Source organism: Olea europaea, unplaced genomic scaffold (genome assembly GCF_002742605.1).
Source record: "Olea europaea var. sylvestris unplaced genomic scaffold, O_europaea_v1 scaffold239, whole genome shotgun sequence".
NCBI classification, from domain to species: Eukaryota; Viridiplantae; Streptophyta; class Magnoliopsida; order Lamiales; family Oleaceae; genus Olea; species Olea europaea.
In genome coordinates, this window is record NW_019242055.1 from 478392 (window position 1) to 497693 (window position 19302).

At 39.3% G+C, this 19302-nt stretch overlaps 2 protein-coding genes across 4 annotated transcripts; both read right to left on the reverse strand.

The window, feature by feature from the left end:
• Positions 1-3225: 3225 nt before the first annotated feature.
• On the reverse strand, positions 3226-4706 carry LOC111381906. The gene is made up of 2 exons (XM_023005752.1): positions 4650-4706; positions 3226-3759 (listed from the first exon to the last, which is right to left on the reverse strand). The coding sequence occupies exons 1-2, from the start codon at positions 4704-4706 to the stop codon at positions 3226-3228; spliced, it is 591 nt and encodes a 196-aa protein (XP_022861520.1).
• Positions 4707-12637: 7931 nt separating this feature from the next.
• On the reverse strand, positions 12638-19142 carry LOC111381886 (SCY1-like protein 2). Of its 3 annotated transcripts, XM_023005731.1 has the most exons (9): positions 18939-19142; positions 18162-18248; positions 17157-17270; positions 15546-15674; positions 15041-15103; positions 14616-14777; positions 14403-14521; positions 13394-14259; positions 12638-13363 (listed from the first exon to the last, which is right to left on the reverse strand). In XM_023005731.1, the coding sequence occupies exons 1-9, from the start codon at positions 19011-19013 to the stop codon at positions 13347-13349; spliced, it is 1632 nt and encodes a 543-aa protein (XP_022861499.1). In that variant the 5' UTR covers positions 19014-19142; the 3' UTR covers positions 12638-13346. The 3 variants fall into 3 exon arrangements, with proteins under 3 accessions (XP_022861499.1, XP_022861498.1, XP_022861500.1); XM_023005730.1 differs by having other exon boundaries at positions 12638-14259; positions 18939-19141; XM_023005732.1 differs by lacking the exon at positions 18939-19142 and adding an exon at positions 18469-18881 and having other exon boundaries at positions 12638-14259.
• Positions 19143-19302: the final 160 nt, after the last annotated feature.

Sequence of the window (19302 nt, forward strand, 5' to 3'; positions counted from 1 at the left end):
CGATACGTTCAACAACTATCCGTGGGGGAAGAGATGCTTTTCAGATATGTTACACGTTTTCAGGAGGGGGCATTCGATGCCTAGGGGAGATAGGTCGGAGCGTAAGTACGATGTATATGGTCTGTCGTTAGCTTTGCAGGTAAATGTTTAACATAATGCGTTATCCATTTTTTTATTAAATTGTACATATAATAATCGTAATTGTTGCAAATATGGGTCTACGAGACTGTTCCTGTCCTGGCTGGTCGTTATGCGAGGAGAGGGGATACATGCATCCCTCGGATACACAGCTGGTGAGCACAAGACAAGCCCCTTGCAAAACAGCTATCAGTTATCCTAGACGATCTTGAGGTACGTATTATATATTTGCGCTTTCTGTTGTATGTCATTTTTGAAACTGGATACGTGGTCAGTAATTCGATGAAATGTCAATATGTCAGGTTGAAGTCCTCACTGAGCTGACACCATCGATCGAGGAGGAGGATCAGACTTATATTCGTGAGTTGTTGACAGATCGTGCTGCTCGAGAGAGGCCTGAGTCCATCGTCGATCGGGACATGGTATGTTAATTGAACATAATATGTTGATTATCATTATAATTTTTAATGAAGTTATTAATTTGTAATGTTTCTTTTTTCAGGAGCGCCGTTGACTATCACCTCCGCCAAGGGTGACACATTCCCCAAGGATGTCGCCTCTGCCAAGGGTGTCACCTCCGTCGAGGGTGTCCCCTCCCTACATGCGATCACCTCCGTCGAGAGTGTCACCTCCCTGCATAAGATCACCGTCTCTTGCGTCCGGATACCTCCCACGTGGATCAGCTGCACGTAGTCAGGGTGCTTCTATCGATGATATGTTCCGACTTATGATGGAGATCAGAGGCGAGGTAGCTGGCTTACAAGGCGAAGTAGCTGACTTACGACGTGATGTCGGGATGGTACAGGTCGGTTTAGCAGACCTTTATGCTAAGGTCGTAGTGATACGGGACGACATAGTAGGCCTGCGTGGGATTGTCGAGTATCGGGATGAAGGGGGTGGCGGAGGGACAGGCGGAGGGAGTGACGAAGGGACAGGTGGAGGGGATGACGGAGGGGTAGGCTATCGGGACTGAGGGGCCGGTGGTTATCAGAGTCGAGGAGGTCAGACGAGGTATGTTGACTCGTTGTGGGCATCGGATGATGCATTAGCTTCATATCTCAATGGCCCGATAGATATGGAGATGGAGATGGAGGATCAGGCCCCGATGGAAAGGAAGGAGGGGGTACCCGGGTTGGTGGTCGGGAGGGTGCCGGAGGTGGAGGTCGTCAGGGTGTCGGAGGAGGAGGGGGTCGGGAGGGTGCCAAAGGAGGAGGTCGTGAGGGTATCGGAGGAGGAGAGAGTGCCGGAGGAGGAGGTCGGGAGGGTGCCGTCGGAGGAAGGGGTACTCGAGGCAGTGGTCGAGAGGGTGCCGGAGGTGGAGGTTGTCAAGGTGTCGGAAGAGGAGGTCGTGAGGGTATCGGAGGAGGAAAGGGTGCCAGAGGAGGAGGGGTTACCTGAGGCGAAGGTTGTGAGGGTATCGGAGGAGGAGGAGGGGATATTCGAGGCAGAGAGGGTACCATATCGGACGCCAGACTATCTGGACGTAGTTTTTGTGTCGGAGGGGACAAAAGAGGTGGTCCTGATGGTAGGTGAGGGAGTGTCGGATATTGGGAGGGTTTCGCGTACTGTTGATGTGCCGGAGCTGGTGGTCGGCAAGAGGCCGAGGGTACCATCACAGTACGTCGTGTCTCAGTTTACCGCGGAGGCGAAAAGAAGGAGGTTCGTCGACGGCACGCACCCGAATTTATTCAGGGAGGTGGACCACGCCAAGTGGAAAGCATTAGAGGCGGAGTGGAAAGCACTTATGCTCAGGTAAGTATTATATTATTCGTTAAGGATTAGTACATTGCGCAGATGCTGACACATCTATATTTTTACTTAACAATTTCTTTTCTTATTTTTCAGAGTGAGTCGCAGGATTGCTTATAAGATGATCTCGGACGCTTACAAGTGGTTTCACGACATCACAACTTCGGGGGCTTGGCTCGCTGATAATGTAAGTGAAGTAGTAATAGTTTTATTTATTACGTATACATATTTTTGCGTTTTGCTTTTATGGAATTAAATAAATCATTTTTTAATTTGTGCAGCACATTGACTTCGCCATGGATTTGCTACGAGATCGAGCTGAACGATATCCAAGATCGTTCAACATTCCTGGCTGACTCATATTGAATATTGAGTTCATACGTGTTGTTGATATTGAGTACCAGCCGTTGCAAGCTATGGGTAGCGAGTACACGGTGCCTACATACATGATGGAGTGGGTCGTAGGGATGTGGCCGAGTGTCGGGGGAAAGCCATGGGAGGGTTGTACGCATCTGTACATTCCGGTGTGTGTCAATCATCACTACATTGCAGTGGAGATTGTATTTGCCGATTCAACTATGTATGTGTATGACCCTGATCATTCATACCTGATACAAGGTCAGCTCGAGCAAAATCTAGAGTCGGTGTCTGTGATCGTCCCCATGCTGGCTAGACGAGCGACCATTACTGTGCAAAACAGACTAGCCACCGTGCGGGACATGACGACGGCGAGACAGCAAATATCGTAAGTGTTTATTATTTTATTTTTGTAATTTACAACTTACGTTCTAATTAGAATATTTTGTAGGTGCTAATACGATATTTTGTAATTGTAGGGGTGATTGCGGCATATTCGCTATCAAGTATATAGAATTTTTGAGTGTAGCACAGAAGGTTGACGCAATCAACCAGGAGTGGATATAAAATTGGAAAAATAAATTAGCTTGTGATTTATTTGAATTTAATGGTGATCCGTAGATATTGAGTCGTATTTTTTTAAAATAATTGTACATATTGTGACGTTTAAACATTGTATATTTCATTCATTCATTTGTAATTACGAAATAATTGTAAAACATATATTATTTTTTTAATATTTAAAATTTGTTTTCTAGTTTATGTGTTTATTTAAATGTTTTATGACGTATTTATAATGTTTGTGTATATTGTGGAGAATGCACTGAGTTTTAAAAAAAGATTAACTTCAAATATTACGCAACTAATTAATGAAATATTAAAATAAAAAATTAAATCTAATAATTAACATAAATAATTAATATTAAGAATATGCGTGAATAATTAATATCAATGATATAAGTAATGTTACATAAATTTCAATTATACTTCTGTTACGTTGTTATGCAGAGAGATCTGACTTGTACAAAATCTTCTAGTATGTCCTGTTGCACCACACCTGCCACACTTACAAGGCCGAGGAAATTCTCCTGTCGATGGTATTCTAGACGTACGTGTACATCCAGGAGTACGTGGGCCGACTGTTGGTGGCAACAAGTTATTTAATGAGAGAATGTGATCAGGAACTTCCCACTCGACTTCATTCGGTACAGGAAATATGGTTTCGGCATATGCTGTTTTCCAAAAACCAGTCGTGTAATAAACAATGCATAAGGTGTGTGGTGGAATTCCTTTATACATAGCCATTGCCACTGCATGTGTACACGAAAAACTCTCCAACTGAAACTGTCTACACGTGCACGTATTATCATTCAAGTCGACGATGTATCCCAAATTACGTGCATATCTCGCGGAGAAGGGAAACTGATCTAGTGGTTCTACATATACCTTCCTTGCCACCTCTAAAGTCTTGAAGAGTTTATCTTTCTTAGCCAGGGTTAGCACACTTGTGCAACTCTGTGATTCCTCACGACGATCATGAAACCACTGTTGCAGCTTGTCACGAATGTTCTCAAGCATTGTGAGAATTGGTAACTCTCGATCCTTTTTATATAAGGCATTGAGCGACTCCACATTGTTCGACGTCATCATGCTGTATCGACGTCCTGGAAAATGTGATCGTGCCCAATGTTCGATCCCCATCTCCGTCGAGATACTCTCATGCATCATAGGATTTACTTTCGATTTCAACCATAAACTTTTCAAACTCTTGAAAACTGTAAGTCTGTGCAACTCTCCTAAACAATGTAACGATGCCCTTGTCTCGATACTTGGTCTTCAGATTTCCTTGTATATGATACATACAATAATCATGATGGGCCTCGGGGAAGACTTCGGCGATACCATTAATTATGGACTGCCCTCAGTCGGATACGAATGCAAGGTTCTCAACATCCCCAATTACTTTCCCCAACTTCGTGAAAAACCAATGCATTGCCAAATCATTTTCTCCGTCAACTATGCCGAATGCAAGAGGATAAATTTGGATGTTAGCGTCTTGACACGTTGCAATATTCAACTTGCCCCCGTATCTCGTCTTGAGGGTTGTACCGTCCACTAAAATTAAGGGTCGCATTGCATTTCGAAATCCTCGAACGCATTGTCCAAGGGCCATAAAGAAATATTTGAAGTGATTTTCGTCATCCTTCTCAATAAAAAATGCCGATTCAGTATTAGTTTTTCCCATGTTATAGCAAAACCTGACCAATTAAATAAACAATAATCATAATTTAAATAATTAAATAAACAATATTAAAAAAATGAAAAATTAACAATTGAATTAAATAATTAATTACACATTATATAAAGATTCGATAAATAATTAAATAAACAATTGAAATTAATACCTGGCCAATTTTGCATAACTCTCCTCGGTCGAACCCATCAAGTCCTCCAACACGCATTCTTTGGCCTTCGAAGCCTTCGATAGCTCATGACCACCATGTACTCTCAATGAACGTCATTAATAATGTCCGAAGGTCTGTAGATTGTTCGTGGGTCCTGAAATTTGTGCATTACTTCTCGACCAATGAACCATGATCGGGCTTGCCTGTGATCATTTCGACGAATACTCACTTCACAAGTATGTTCCCGTGCATACTTACGAACCACAAAGAACTCATTCGTGTCCATTTTCGTTGCTCACAAACGTCAAAGGCAATTGTCGTCAACGCAGACAATTGTGTAAGTCGACTTGTTTGATTTCTTCATTTTAAACTCAAAATTGTGTGTCAAAGCAATCCGGTGAACGACTTCCTGCAAATCTTTCTTCGTGTCAAACAGTTACTCGACATACAAATTTTCATCATCGAGGACTATACGCGAACAATTAGAGGACCGTGCACTCGGTCCAGCCTGTGAACTCCCACTCGACGCATGTCTCAAACGGGATAAAGCAATCAAATTCTCATTTATAAAGTCATTATCTCTTTTGTTGTCTTGAACTATCGAGCAAATTCTGTGTGTAACAGTGACATCATGGTGAGGAGCAACTGTTTCTGGAACAGCTACAACATCATCACGCACTATTTTCACTGTGTCCCAAAATTCATTCACATTACGATCCCCTCCATCGAAATCTACCTGTTCACTCTCGGGGACATTCTTCTTCATCAACGTTACGCAAATAGGAATAGCACATTTCTGATTCATTTCAATTAAAACCTTCATTTCAGCTTCAGAAGTAATCGTTATAGGTGAAATTGAAATGGATGTATTCTCGCCCATTAGAAATCTCAATTCCATGGCGTACTCAGAGGGATCGACTTTCAACAAGTTCTGTATCTCATTGTACATTTCTGCATATGATGTACTATATGTTATTACAATTGCAGTACAACCATGTCTTTCACTCGTTCATTTCCACACCCATTGATCATTGTCATTATTTTCAAATTTACCAAAGTAACAAATCGGGACAGCAGCTGATCCTATATCTGCATTACGAAACATTATTTAATAAAAAAATTGTAATTACGAGAATAAAAGGACAAAAAAATTACGTGTAACAGTCGGTTCGGAACAACCTGCCCGGACACAAAAATTCGGCTGTTTGCATCTGCACAGATGAATTTTTTTCCTCATTTTTCCTAAAAAAATAATTTTACATCCATTCAAGACTGTAATATTTCATTTTTCTAAAATTATATGTTAAAATAAAATTTAAATATTCAAACAATGTACTAATTTAACTAAAATGAAATTAAACATACGTATTTATACTTACCAAATTCAAGTGCCGATTGTGAGTAATACTTTTTTGTTGAGCCTTTGATAATTTTTTGAGATTTCAATGTTTAAGTAGATAGAAGAGGAAATTTCTTTTTAACTGCGTTGAAAAATCTGATAAGAAAAGTGATTTCGTTTTGAAATTTAAGTGGGATTGTTTGGATTTATTACTTTTTTAAAGAGGGTATTATTGTCTTTTAGACAAATGATATATTTTTGTAATTACAATAACAAGGACAAAATTGACATTTACCCTTCAAAAGGCCATTTTGGTGAATGACAAAAAAAAGTTGATCAATATGGGAAATTGGTGTTTTGACTTGGTTATTTTAAAAAGTACCCCCTTTCAATGATGGAGGATATAGAGCCCTACAAGTATCTCCGGGGATGTATGACGAATGTCTTTCAGGTTTGTTTGTATCTAATCTTTAGAAAAAGTTAAAAGAAATTTCACAACTTATATAGTCAGTTTAATTCTCAGATGTCGGACCTAGGCTATAGGGTTGCTATTTTTTGAAAACATTAAATGACAATTAGCCTATGATTGACGACATCACGCCTAAAAATGATACACCTGGACCATCAGGATGATGCTACCTGTTTTTTCATCCAATGGCGACAATTTCTCACCTTCCACTATAAAAATTCACACTTGTTGATATTTTAAAATATAGCAATTTTATACGCTCAACTAGAACATTGCTCTCTCGTTTTCATAAACCCTAAAATACTTATGGCTCATGTCATCATCACATCTCACACCTAAAACACACTATATAAGTTGGCTGATGATTATCGGAGAGAGCCACATGTGGATAATGATTTGTCCAAGTGTACGAGAACATAACTATGTTGACGTGAGTGTAATCAAAATCCATTAACCACATCATCTGTGCAAAAACTAAGGTCAACAAATTTTATTAGCATCTTTGTCGTAATTAAGTCACATATATAGTATATTTGTAGTTTTTTTAATGTTAATTCTACAAAAGTCAACTAAAAAATTAAAACACTAAGTTAAACAAGAATACGTGTGCATCAAATTTGTTACAACTAATATGATTCTGTTACAACTAATAACATCAAATTTGTTACAATTTCTGAGGCTCCAACTGATTGCAACACACTTAACTAATGAGTTTAACAACCGAATCAAGAATCAACATCTTTTTTACATATCTCCACCTATGAGTCTTGATGACTATTGTTAAATTGATATTGACTAGGAACACCCTGTGTGATTGATGATCATCCAGCTTTAAACTTCAGCAATCCAATGTGTGGAATTATTTTTGTTAAGTAAATCAGCAGGATTAACTTCAGTGGCAATCTTGACCACTTCAAATTCCATTTTTGGAAATTATATCTCGCATACAAAAGATTTCAACTTTCTCTTGTTTGTTGCACTTTGGCTAGTCAGGACTTCTTCTAGCTTCAGCTTCATCTTCTAAATTCTCAACTTGCATCTCATTATGCAGATTATCAGGAGGAAATATGCTTGATTCCCTTCTATCAGCTCCACCTGTTTGATCAACTTCCTGGTTATTTACCTGTGGTAAGTCCCTCAAATTCAAATGGATGTATTCAAGAGCAGCTTTGGTTCTATAAATGGCATATGCAAATTTAAATATATGTGCTTTTCCCAACTCTAATAACCGTTTGACACTCATTTGTCTAAGCCTTCTATGCCACAACACAGTCTTGTCCGCTTTGTTTTCAGAAATGGTAGCTTCACCAGTGATTGCATTCCCCTGCAAAACATAGAGACCTTGTTGTAACAGTCCCTTCACAACCACCATAGATCCTTTCATAACCTTTAGAACTCCACCTTGAGCCTTGTACACACAACCAGACTTATCCAGTGCTCCTATAGAGATAATGTTTCTTTTCAGACCTGGTATGTGTCTTATTCCACTTAAGATCCTTGTTGTGCCATCCCTCATTTTCATCTTAATAGCACCAACACTCTTACGACACAGTAAAATTGAACCAACAAAAACCAAGTGACAGCTCAGCTCCAGCTCAAGTTTCAATTTCTATTAAACCATTAGTTTGTTAGATGGTTAATTCAGTTGGTTAGATAATTAGTCATTTAGTTAGTTGGGCTGATTGCCTATAAATACTTGGATGTAATTCACAAATTCTTTAAGCTTGAATAATCGAAAGCTCCATCTTCTTCCTGAGTTCATCATTTTCCACTCCCTGAACTTATAATTTCAGGTTTCAGTATGTTTGGTTGATGAATTTGACATGGTATCATAGCTTTAACAAAAAATTTCCATCAATCATCAACACTTTACTCAGAGCATGTCGAGCTCAGTCAATTCTCTTCTCAACCTGGCTGATGATCCAACCAATGACTACTACTTGCACCTAAGTGATAATCCTAGTGCACTAATTGTCTCAGAGATTTTCAATGGAGACAATTACACATCTTGGAGCTGTGCAATATCTATGGCATTGGGTGTGGAAAGTAAATTTGGATTCATTGATAGAACTTGGAAATCCCCAAATCCACCATTAGGTACTATGTATAATTGCTGACTTCGAGCAAACAATTTGGTTCTCTCATGGCTGTTAAATTCAATCAACAAAGAAATTCGGCAGAGCTTGTTATATATCTCATCCGCATATGAAGCTTGGAATGAGTTAAAAACCAGATATAGTAGAGGCGATAGACCTAGAGTGTACGATTTAAAAAAATGCCTCGGTTCTATTTCACAGGGATCACAAAGTCTCACCATGTATTACAATTCATTCAAATCAATTTGGAAACCTTTGCCAAAGTGTAGCTGTGGGACACTATACAGATGCACTTGTGATATAATGAAGACCATAATAGACACCCAACAAGCAGATGCACTTATGAAGTTTCTTACAGGATTAAATGAATCCTACTCTACACTATGAAGACAGCTGCTTGTCACAGATCGCAAGGTCATGACTTAAGGCTTTGCATGACACGGGAATGTCATGGCACCAAGTGAGAAAATGAGATAGACTTATGTCAATTAAGGTCTAAGCTTCGACGGTACAAGGCGATGAGTGCGTCGCAAAATTCAGTGGAGGAGTAACTTACGCCACACGATCGCGACCGATCCGTCCCGGTAGCGGTCGCAAGATAGCGCGGGTAACTCGTTTCAGAAGGACGGAACAGCTTGCGATAATGGATGCAGACAGATTCAGGCTGGGGACGCAAGTAGATTATTTTGGGGCAGAATGCAGGCTGCCTAAATCGTGCGATTTTTCAGGGCGTTAATGAGGTTTTTCTAAGTCCCGACTCAGCCATTTTGAGAGGAAAAATACATGAACCTGCAGCCGGATATTTTGAGGATGCAAGTGGGCAACTTGCACAACTTGTCCATTTGTACAACTTGCCCACTTGCACCACTTGCAAGCTAAGCGTGAGTTGTATGCAAGCTAAGCACGAGATGACAAAGATATTATGAAAGGTGCAAGCTAAGCACGAGTTGGCGACAACTTGCAAGACAAGTTGTAAGACCATCCACTTGACGACAACTAAGCATGAGTTGGCGACAACTAAGCACGAGGTGGCGACAACTAAGCACGAGTTGTAAAGTGGAATGTTAAAGAGGTTTAAGTTTTTCTATAAATAGAGATGTAGTCTCATTTGTAAATGGTATGTAGTGTACGTAGTAGATTGTAGAGAATGTAGAGTGAAGTGAGTTTATTCTTTCAAGAGAGATTGTAAAGTTTTTCCTTTCATTTATACAAAGAAAGTTTCCCCATCTTTACTTGTTTTCCATATATTACTTACTGCCGATACAAGCGGAGGTGCCGCTTCAACTATTGTTGCCCCGAGAATTGAATACCCGAAGCCTAAACATTATGATGGGCGACGGGATGCCAAAGATGTGGAAAACTTCCTATGGCAAATGGAAGTCTACTTTGAAGGTGTAAATCTTGTTGATGAAGCCATGAAAGTCCGGACCGCTTCTATGTATCTCTCGAATATTGCGGCATTGTGGTGGCGTCGTAAGCATGGGGAAATTGCAAAGGGGGCTTGTAGGGTTGATACTTGGGATGAGTTCAAAAGGGAAATAAAGAGGCAATTCTACCCGGAGAATGTCGTCTATGAGGGGCGCAAGAATTTGAGGGAATTGAAACATATGGGAACAATTCGTGACTATGTCAAAGAGTTCATGACCCTTATGCTTCAAATCCCAACCATGCCGGAGGATGATATGCTATTCTATTTTCTAGACGGTTGTGCAACATGGGTGCGACAAGAGTTGCAACGTCGTGATGTTAAAACCACAGACGAGGCAATTGCAGTAGCCGAATCCTTGACGGAGTTTGAAGAAAGTTTTGAGACCGAAGCTCAAACTATCAAACCCACCAAAGGAAATTTTGGGGATAACAGGGAAGATACAGGGAGAGCTATGCAATGGAATAAGTCGGATTGGAGGCCAAATCCCAAAGTTGATTACAAACCCGTTGGCAACAAACCAACTACTTGGAGTAAGCAGTATGATGAGAAGAAGAGGAGTAATTTAACACCTCGAGGTTGCTTTATTTTCAAAGGACCACATCTCATGAGGGATTGTCCTGAGTTGGAATCATTGGCATCTATTTCCATTTTGAAGAGCAAATCGGAGGCCATAGATAGCCAAGATGAGGATGAAGTTCGAATGAATTCATTCCAGTTGTTTAATGCTATGAGTGTCGAAACAGTTTCTGTGGGGATGGAAATACAACAACTGTTAGGGATGCAGTTTGCGGAAGTCCTTGAAGATGATAAGGACATTATGCTCGCGGAGTTGCCGAGGGAACTACCGAAAAAGAAGGAAAGTGTGGAAACATTGTTAAAGAAGTCCGAAATTGGGTGCACGAAGGTTCAAAGCTTTGACAAGTGTGGGGACACTACAACCAGAGGAGTTGTCCATCCGAGGAACCAAGGCAGAGGTGCTGAGGGTGAAGGTTGGTGTCGAAGGTGGCATGCAAGAGGTTGCAACGGGACGAGGTGCAAGGGGCACTGTGGAAACCTGGTCATCGAGGAGATGGTGCCGCAAGTTGGGAGAACTTTAATGCCCAGGGACGTGAAAGACAATGCAAGGTTGCATGAGGATGCACCGAACACGTTTCGCTACGAGGACGGTAGCGGATTGAGTGGGGGAGAATGTCACGGATCGCAAGGTCATGACTTGAAACTTGGCATAACACGGGAATGTCATGGCACAAGGTGGGAAAATGAGATAGATTTATGGGAAATAAGGTCTATGCTTCGGCGATATATGGCGATGAGGGTGTCGCCAAATTCAGTGGGGGAGTAACTTACGCTACGCGGTCGCGTTCGATCCGTCCGGTAGGGATCGCAAGACAATGTGGGTAATGCGTTTCAGAAGGACGGAACAGCTTGCGATAGGGGACGCAGGCAAATTCGGCAAAGGTCGCAGGTAGACTCGGGTTGGGGATGCATAGATGATTTTGGGGCAGAATGCAGACTGCCTAGATCGTGCAATTTTCCAAGGCGTTAATGAGGTTTTTCTAAGTCCCGATCCAGCCATTTTGGGAGGAAAAATATTTGAATCTGCGGCCAGATATTTTGAGGATGCAAGTGGGTAACTTGCACAACTTGTCCACTTGCAAGTTAAGCGCGAGTTATATGCAAGCTAAGCACGAGTTGACAAGGATAAATATCAACGATGCAAGCTAAGCGCGAGTTGTATGCAAACTAAGCATGAGTTGGCGACAACTTGCAAGGCAAGTTGTAAGACAATCCTCTTGAAGACAACTAAGAATGAGTTGACGACAACAAAGAATGAGTTGACGACAACTAAGCACAAGGTGGCGACAACTAAGTACGAGGTGTAAAGTGGAATGTTAAGGAGGTTTAAGTTTTCCTATAAATAGAGATGGAGTCTCATTTGTAAATGGTATGTAGTGTATGTAGTAGATGGTAGAGAATGTAGAGTGAAGTGAGTTTATTCTTTCAAGAAAGATTGTAAAGTTTTTTCCTTTCATTTATACAAAGAAAGTTTCCCCATCTTTACTTGTTTTCCATATATTACTTACTTCAAAATTCTCTTCTCAACATGGGTATAATTTAACCTCATTGGTTAGATTATTTGTGGGAGTGGAAAGACTGACTTAACGTTTTCTCGTGAAATGCGAAAATTGTAGAACGTTAAGGCCGCACGGTTCTAGTTTGTTCGGGTGTAACGAAACTAGGTCCGTGACACCGTGCTCTCATACCAATTACTTAAAAATTTTCCTCTCTTCAATAATGACCAACAGACTTGCATACGCAAAAAGAAGACGCATAAATGATAAAATATAAACCAAGGAGAGAAACAAGACTATGAACACGAGTTTCTTGTTTTGGGATCAAAATACTACAACCAAGGCAGAGAATTAATCCCCAGTCAGTGTACCAGTCTACCATATAAGAAGATATTACACAATGGTGGCTTTATACAAATCACCAGCACTCACCACTCAACCGAGCTTCTTCAGAAAAACTCACAGAAAATTTACAACGATGGTGTACAGAACTCTCTCTCACTATCTTACTTTCTCTTATACAGTATATGATCCCCCTCACATCAACTCATCAACTCCTAGTCCTATTAATGGACACAGGACCAAAGAGATTTACAAGCAATGTATATATGATTCTGTTACAACTAATAACAGCAATTCTGTTACAATTTTTGAGGATCCAACTGATTGCAACTCACTTAACTGATGAGTTTAACAACCAAGTCAAGAATCAACATCTTCTTTACACAAATATTCAATATGAGAGAAATTTCAAAAGCATCAATTGTATTACCTTTTCCTGAACCAATGGATGAAGAATACAATGAACTTCCTTGACAAACTATTTATAAATTAAATACGATCATTAAGGAAAAAGAAAACAAAAATTTGTCCAGAAAGAGTACAAGCAGCCGCACTCTGTGACGAGTAGAATCACAAACTATTATGCTACAACCTGCGAACAACTTGAATTAGGCACTAAGAGGGTGTTTGACACCCATTTTTATGGAAAAATGAATTTTTAAAAATAGTAGATTGATGGAGAATGTGGGGATGAAAAATAAGGAAAAGTTTTTGGTTTCCGTGTAACATTATTTTAATGAAGAATGTGTTGTTAAAACAAAGAGAGAAAAATGAATTTTGATAAAAATGAGAATCAAATGGAGCCTAAATGTATCGACGTGTTATGTTTCTCTTGTTCACCTCGAACAATTGCAATGGACGAAGTAGAGTCGAGTGAACTACACAACTGTTGATCTGTATTTTACCTTAGCACTTAAATCTGGAAACCGTTTACGTTGTCACCACATAAACTACAGCAAGTCCAGTACAGGCGGCTGCTCAGGCAGAGATTTCCCCTGACTAGGCCGTGATGCTGAGGTGCTCCCAAGTTGTCCTTGAATTCCCCTTCCCCGTCCTCTCCCTCTACCAACAGCAGTTGTTGGAGGTGGAGCGAGTCTTAGTGCAGCTTGCTCACTCTTGTTAGAAGCAAAGATTGAGCCAAGATCCGCTGCTTTCTGGGCGGACAAACCAAGAGTTGAAGCACCATGATTTTGGTTCAGATACCCGAAAGAACTCTGCACACTGAGTCCACTGATAGTGGATGAGGTACTACTACCATGAATCTGTCTCATTGGCTCAACAGAATTTTGAGTGCCAAATGCCCACGAACTCAAACTATCAGTCGAGGTTGCATTATTGCTTGAAGAATATTTGTTGGCAAATGGTGCTGCCATTCCATTGATTGAAGATCCAGAAAGGGTTGTCGTGCCAGGTCGAGGTGGCCAGTTGGCAAAAGGATCTATATCATCAAAACCTGCATCTGAATAACCTTTATTTTCATTGAGCTTCCCAGGGTCGCCTAATTGAGTCGTAATGCCTGATGAACATCGATGTGGCCACTCAATATCAACTGCAGGACATGAAGATGGCAGTTGTTGAGAAGCTGAAGTCAATGTCAAAGACGACTGAGAATATCCAGATGTTTGAGCTTGCTGGCTTGGAACGACTGGTTGAGCATTTGAAATTGTAGAGGAAGACAAGGGAGCGGTTGAAGCTCCCCTGGAAGGTATCCAATCTTCATCCCATGATGGGCTGTGTTTCGTACTAGATGAGGTAGCAAGTGGTTTATTAACTAGTCCAGGAAGAGGCCCATCCCCTGTAGGTGGTGGTGTCTCTGAAATTCCAGAGTCCGTCAAAGTTACTCCTCGCTTTTCTTCTATCTTTCTGCAAAGGACACAAAAACATAACTCAGCACAGCATAAATGCACATACACATTGAGCCTCTTACATTACAAGTCAATCACCAATAATATATGGAATTAGGATCCAAATCTATGTAGAGAAGGAAAGATAGCTTTTAATGTTACCTCAGCACATCCTTGACAAAAAACATGTACTTAGCGAACTGCTGAACATTTAATTGCTGAGTAATTAGCAGTGGTATCAGTATTGGAAGAACATGCTCTGCTACAAATTCAGTTCCAAACTGCAGAGAGAGGGTTAAAACAAAAAATAGGTGGGTGAGAATATTAAAATAAATGTTCATACATTCAACGAAGTTGCCTTAAAACGTTTTATACCTGCTTCAAAATTGAGGTTGCTACTCCAAGGGTACACATTAGAGTTGGAGCAGAATGATCAACAGCAGTACATCGTTGGATCGTTTGCAAGATATCTGAAACACCGTGCTTATCCAGCATGTGAACCATATCACCTAGACATAATAGAGCATTCACTCTCACCTGACAACAGAAGCAAACCTTGACTTCTAGAGTTTAGACTAACCGATTCACTCCAAGGAGTGCCCACTTCAACGAAAAGGAAATAAATAAAAAGTAAAAATGGTAGAAGTTGATTGACTTAATATGGCTGCTTCGCATAAAAATGAACATAACTTTAGTACTAATAACATGTAACTTCCTAAAGTTACTCTTGCCTATTTCAAGAAACTGTAGCATGGGGGTGGGCAGTCAAAATAAAGATATATGAAGCACGGACAACATACCGCAGCAACAGTTGTTTTAAGCGCCAGGCCATGAACACGGGGCAAAATTGCTTGTTTCACTAACTGCAGGAAAGGTTAACACAGAAAAAGGTGAGATTTTATAATATACCAAAAATAATAAACAGCACACTAGACCAATATTATTAAGACCAAAAATGAATCTGTACGTGACGATTGCTGATGGGAAAATTCAACAGAAAAAACTTAGCTGAAAACTTAAGAGGGACAGCAACCCGTGGAACAATGCAATCGTATACTTGCAGTTAAATACATAAATGATTTGGCATGTATTGTTATAATGATATAATATCATATGTGTCATTTTGTGAAAGCCTTATGCCTCGTAAGTTTATTGTTAGTTAACAATTTTAAAAAATTGAGTTTTGCAACGTACTCAAAAATTGAAGAATGAACCTAATAGTCAACTAGAGGTAAAGAACATAATATGATCTGTCTCACCAGTCCACATATTTAAGAACCACCAATAAGAAGCAACTCGAGTCACCTGAACATCAAGTTTCTTTGCAAGCGAAAGAGTCTTTCTAAGAACTTCCTCTTGCAAGCGTGCATCAGTTTCATCATAAGCTCGAGCGAGCATGGGCAGGACATGGGAAACCAGGTGCTCCTGACTAGCCTGCCGCAAGAGAAAAACAAATGAAGCTAGAAATACAAGTCACAAGGATAAAACATTAACAATAAAATAAATCTAGTTGAAAGGATACCCATCAAGTTAAAATATAAGTAACGCATGGAAGTTATTACACCACCTTTGCTTTATACTCCAGAGTTTTAGGCTTCTAAAGGACAAAAATGTAGAAAAGTGATGATGTTAAGATAGACGTGTGGTCATAGTGGAATCGAAAAACCATGAAAAACAGATATACACTAATAACGGAGATTGGAGGTAGAACTAGTTGACGATAAATTATGCAAAGGACTGTCTAAGTGGTTAGGGTCATGTCCCATTTAGACTCGAATAAATTCTCATTCACATGAGCGATGAAATCTCATCATAAAAAGTAAAAGAAAAGAGAGAAGTAAACAAAAATTAGCTCCTGTTTGGCACCCTTTAAAATTTTAAATTATTTGCTATAATATCGTTCTCCACCACACATTTAAATAATAAAATATTCTACACACAAACCAATAAAGTTTCTTTAATTTTTAACCACACATTTTCCCAAAAAATAATATTCCATAATACATTTTACCAAAATTTCTCTTTATAATGGGTATCAAACAAGGGCTTAAAATGATCTCACGCAGTCATGAAGATTTTCTTTCAACGGGCTTCTCTGGGATTGCAAAAAATGACCCATGATTCAAGCTTATTCGAAATTAAAGGGAATTTTTCAGTTGTAATTTTTTCTGTCCTTCGATTCAGCAACTCATACTTTTGTGCAGACTTTACATTTCTATCAATCCCCATTGCCATAAACCATCAGCCCCCAATTGAACTTTTCTGGAAAGTATAAATATAGGCTCCAAATCACAGTAGAACAAAGCACTCTTCCAAGGTATTGCACACAGCACCAAAATTGTCTCTTGGCCTCTTTGATACTCAAGTCCAAACAACGAAAAGCAGAGTCGCCTCATGGTTTATAATTGTAGAAAGATGTAAAAGATTCCTTACTGATTTTCTGCTAATCAAATCTGTAGAATATTCCTTGCTGATTTTTGCGCTGATCAGAAGACTAGGTTTTTGTATATTAGCTAGAGAATTTCTGTCATAGCTGTATTATTAAAAGTAGATTTTCCTATTTTAATTGACTATAAAGCTAGGAATCTCTTGTAGTCAATATATCTGATTTCTTTAATAACGCCCCCACTACTACAAATACGTAAACACTTGAACTGAAGTTTGAAACATTTTCGTTAATAGTAACAGGAATGATAACTATTCAGACAATAACATTATTACGAAGATCCCAAAAGTTGGAAAGAGCGGGGCAATATAGGAAGACGTGAATCGTAAAAAATCAATATTAGAACGTTCCAACTGGCTGAGAAAATTAAAATATTTATTTCAGTAAATGTATTTCTCAAATAGGAAAAATCAAGTGTATAACAGTTATAACACACATCAATGGCAAGCTAACACAGTAACTTTAGTTACCTTGTTGATAATAAGCTCAGCATGCTTCACAAGTAGCAGTAATGTCTCACCAGCGGCCTTGTCCAGGACTGGAACAAGAGATGGTAAGGTTGATACCTCAAAATCGTTTTTATCCTGTAATTATTTTACAGAAATACCACCACAACCTCCTAAATATATTAGTGTTGTAAAAGTCGAGAGAGATGGCTACTGATTAAACTAGCACAGTGATGCGGCTGCATCATTATCTTATTCATCATATAATACTGTCAAATGGTATTTTATGGATGTACATTACCTTCCCCTGACCACACTTCCATAAGCATAAGAAATTATGCACCGGGCAATACAACCAGGAACAATGAAATTAAAGAAAAGGCTTGGAGAAATATTATAACCTTCAACTTCAAACATACGTACTAGAAAGCAATAGTACAGAAATATATATGAAATCAAAAAACGAATATAAGCTCATTGAAAATAATATACACATAGGTCTTATAAGCAATTTGTCTCAATAAATGCAACATTTCAAATGCAAAGATTAGAAATTAACTTGTTCACTAAAAATATATTGAAGAGATTACTTTCCCACAGAAGGGTTTTACTCACTAAAAACATGTTGAAAATTTACCATGTTTCACAGCGTAAGAAATAATATTTGCAAGTGATTCAGGTGTATGACCAGAAAACTCTTCTCTACCTTTAAAGTTACATCACAAAAGCAGTAACTTTGACATTTTTGCATTTTCTAAACTAATGGTCAAATGTATTAGGAATTACAAACTTAGCCCCAGTATCTCCAACAAACTCTGAACATTTTAACAATTATGTCTACATATAGAAGTTCTTGGTATCAGCTATCAGGTCATGCATTACACAAGAAATGCACGTGCGCAGACACAAAAATAGTTAGATCAACTCCAAGTTTCCAAAAGTGGGTAAACTGTAATTTTAATTGACGACGTGTAATTTCTTAACATACCAAAGGAACTTTTACAGTTCAAAGATAACTAATCAAATTACCTGAGACTCTGCTATGGTCAGAACCATAGGTAGAATCACTGGCTGCATTACCAAATTTCGAAGCTCTGCACACAGAGGGGGAAGAACCTGCATTAGTCAGCAAATCGGAGTTCAATTTGCCAAACCTTCATAAGAGGCCAAGGACTAGACTTATTATCACACGTCAAAAATACAGCGATTGCATCATCAAAGCCATCAAAACCAGAAATTAGGGAAATGGATGAACATATAATCTCGAGACATCATTCTTCCGAGGGGTGTTGGGAGATGGGCTCAAGAGCATTAGAGTTAGGATAAGGGGAAGAACCTGCATTAGTCAGCAAATCGGAGTTCAATTTGCCAAACCTTCATAAGAGGCCAAGGACTAGACTTATTATCACACGTCAAAAATACAGCGATTGCATCATCAAAGCCATCAAAACCAGAAATTAGGGAAATGGATGAACATATAATCTCGAGACATCATTCTTCCGAGGGGTGTTGGGAGATGGGCTCAAGAGCATTAGAGTTAGGATAAGGAAGACAATTACATTGAATAATTGTATTAAATCCCTAACTTGATTCCATATCTAGGTTGTTCAAAATGTAAAGGAAGTAAACGAAAATAGTCATATCAGAGAATATAAGTTTCAATAACTGTACTCACTTATCATCTTACTGCTACTATTCTAGATTCCAAATAAACAAGATGACAATTAGTTCTAGACACTATACTTATGAAGATGATCAGCAATACCGTAAAGCAGGATCATATAAATAGGATGCAACATCTCGAACCTTATACCGCAATACACGGGAGTCAAAATCCTTCCGCATGTCTGATAATGCTTTTAGAAACTCTGATTTCTGCATGTTATCTCTTTCCTGCAGGCAAAAAAGGTCATCTCACATTCCATTATCACCAAAATTGCATCATGTAACATACGCCTCGCAGCTGGGCCATCCTGGACTTAATTGGTGAAAAGTATGAAATGAATTGATTTAAAAAAAAAAAAAAACGCGCCGGGGGCAATTTCGTCATTTTTCGCAACGATGTCGGAATTGGCTAAACTTTGACTGATTGATCGGAAACAAAAATCGCGCCGGGGGCAATTTCGTCATATTTCGCGACGGTGTCGGAATCGGCTAAAATTTGACTGAT

Excerpts from the sequence above, each read along its gene's own strand:
- LOC111381906 (XM_023005752.1), bottom strand. The coding sequence starts at position 4,706 with ATGCGTGTTGGAGGACTTGATGGGTTCGACCGAGGAGAGTTATGCAAA. Across the intron at positions 3,760-4,649 it reads AGTTATGCAAAATTGGCCAG|AGTTGCACAAGTGTGCTAAC; the intron begins GTATTAATTTCA and ends GAGGAATCACAG.
- LOC111381886 (XM_023005730.1), bottom strand. The coding sequence starts at position 19,013 with ATGCAGAAATCAGAGTTTCTAAAAGCATTATCAGACATGCGGAAGGAT. Across the intron at positions 17,271-18,161 it reads TGACCATAGCAGAGTCTCAG|GATAAAAACGATTTTGAGGT; the intron begins GTAATTTGATTA and ends AAATAATTACAG. Across the intron at positions 14,778-15,040 it reads TTAAAACAACTGTTGCTGCG|GTGAGAGTGAATGCTCTATT; the intron begins GTATGTTGTCCG and ends TTCTGTTGTCAG.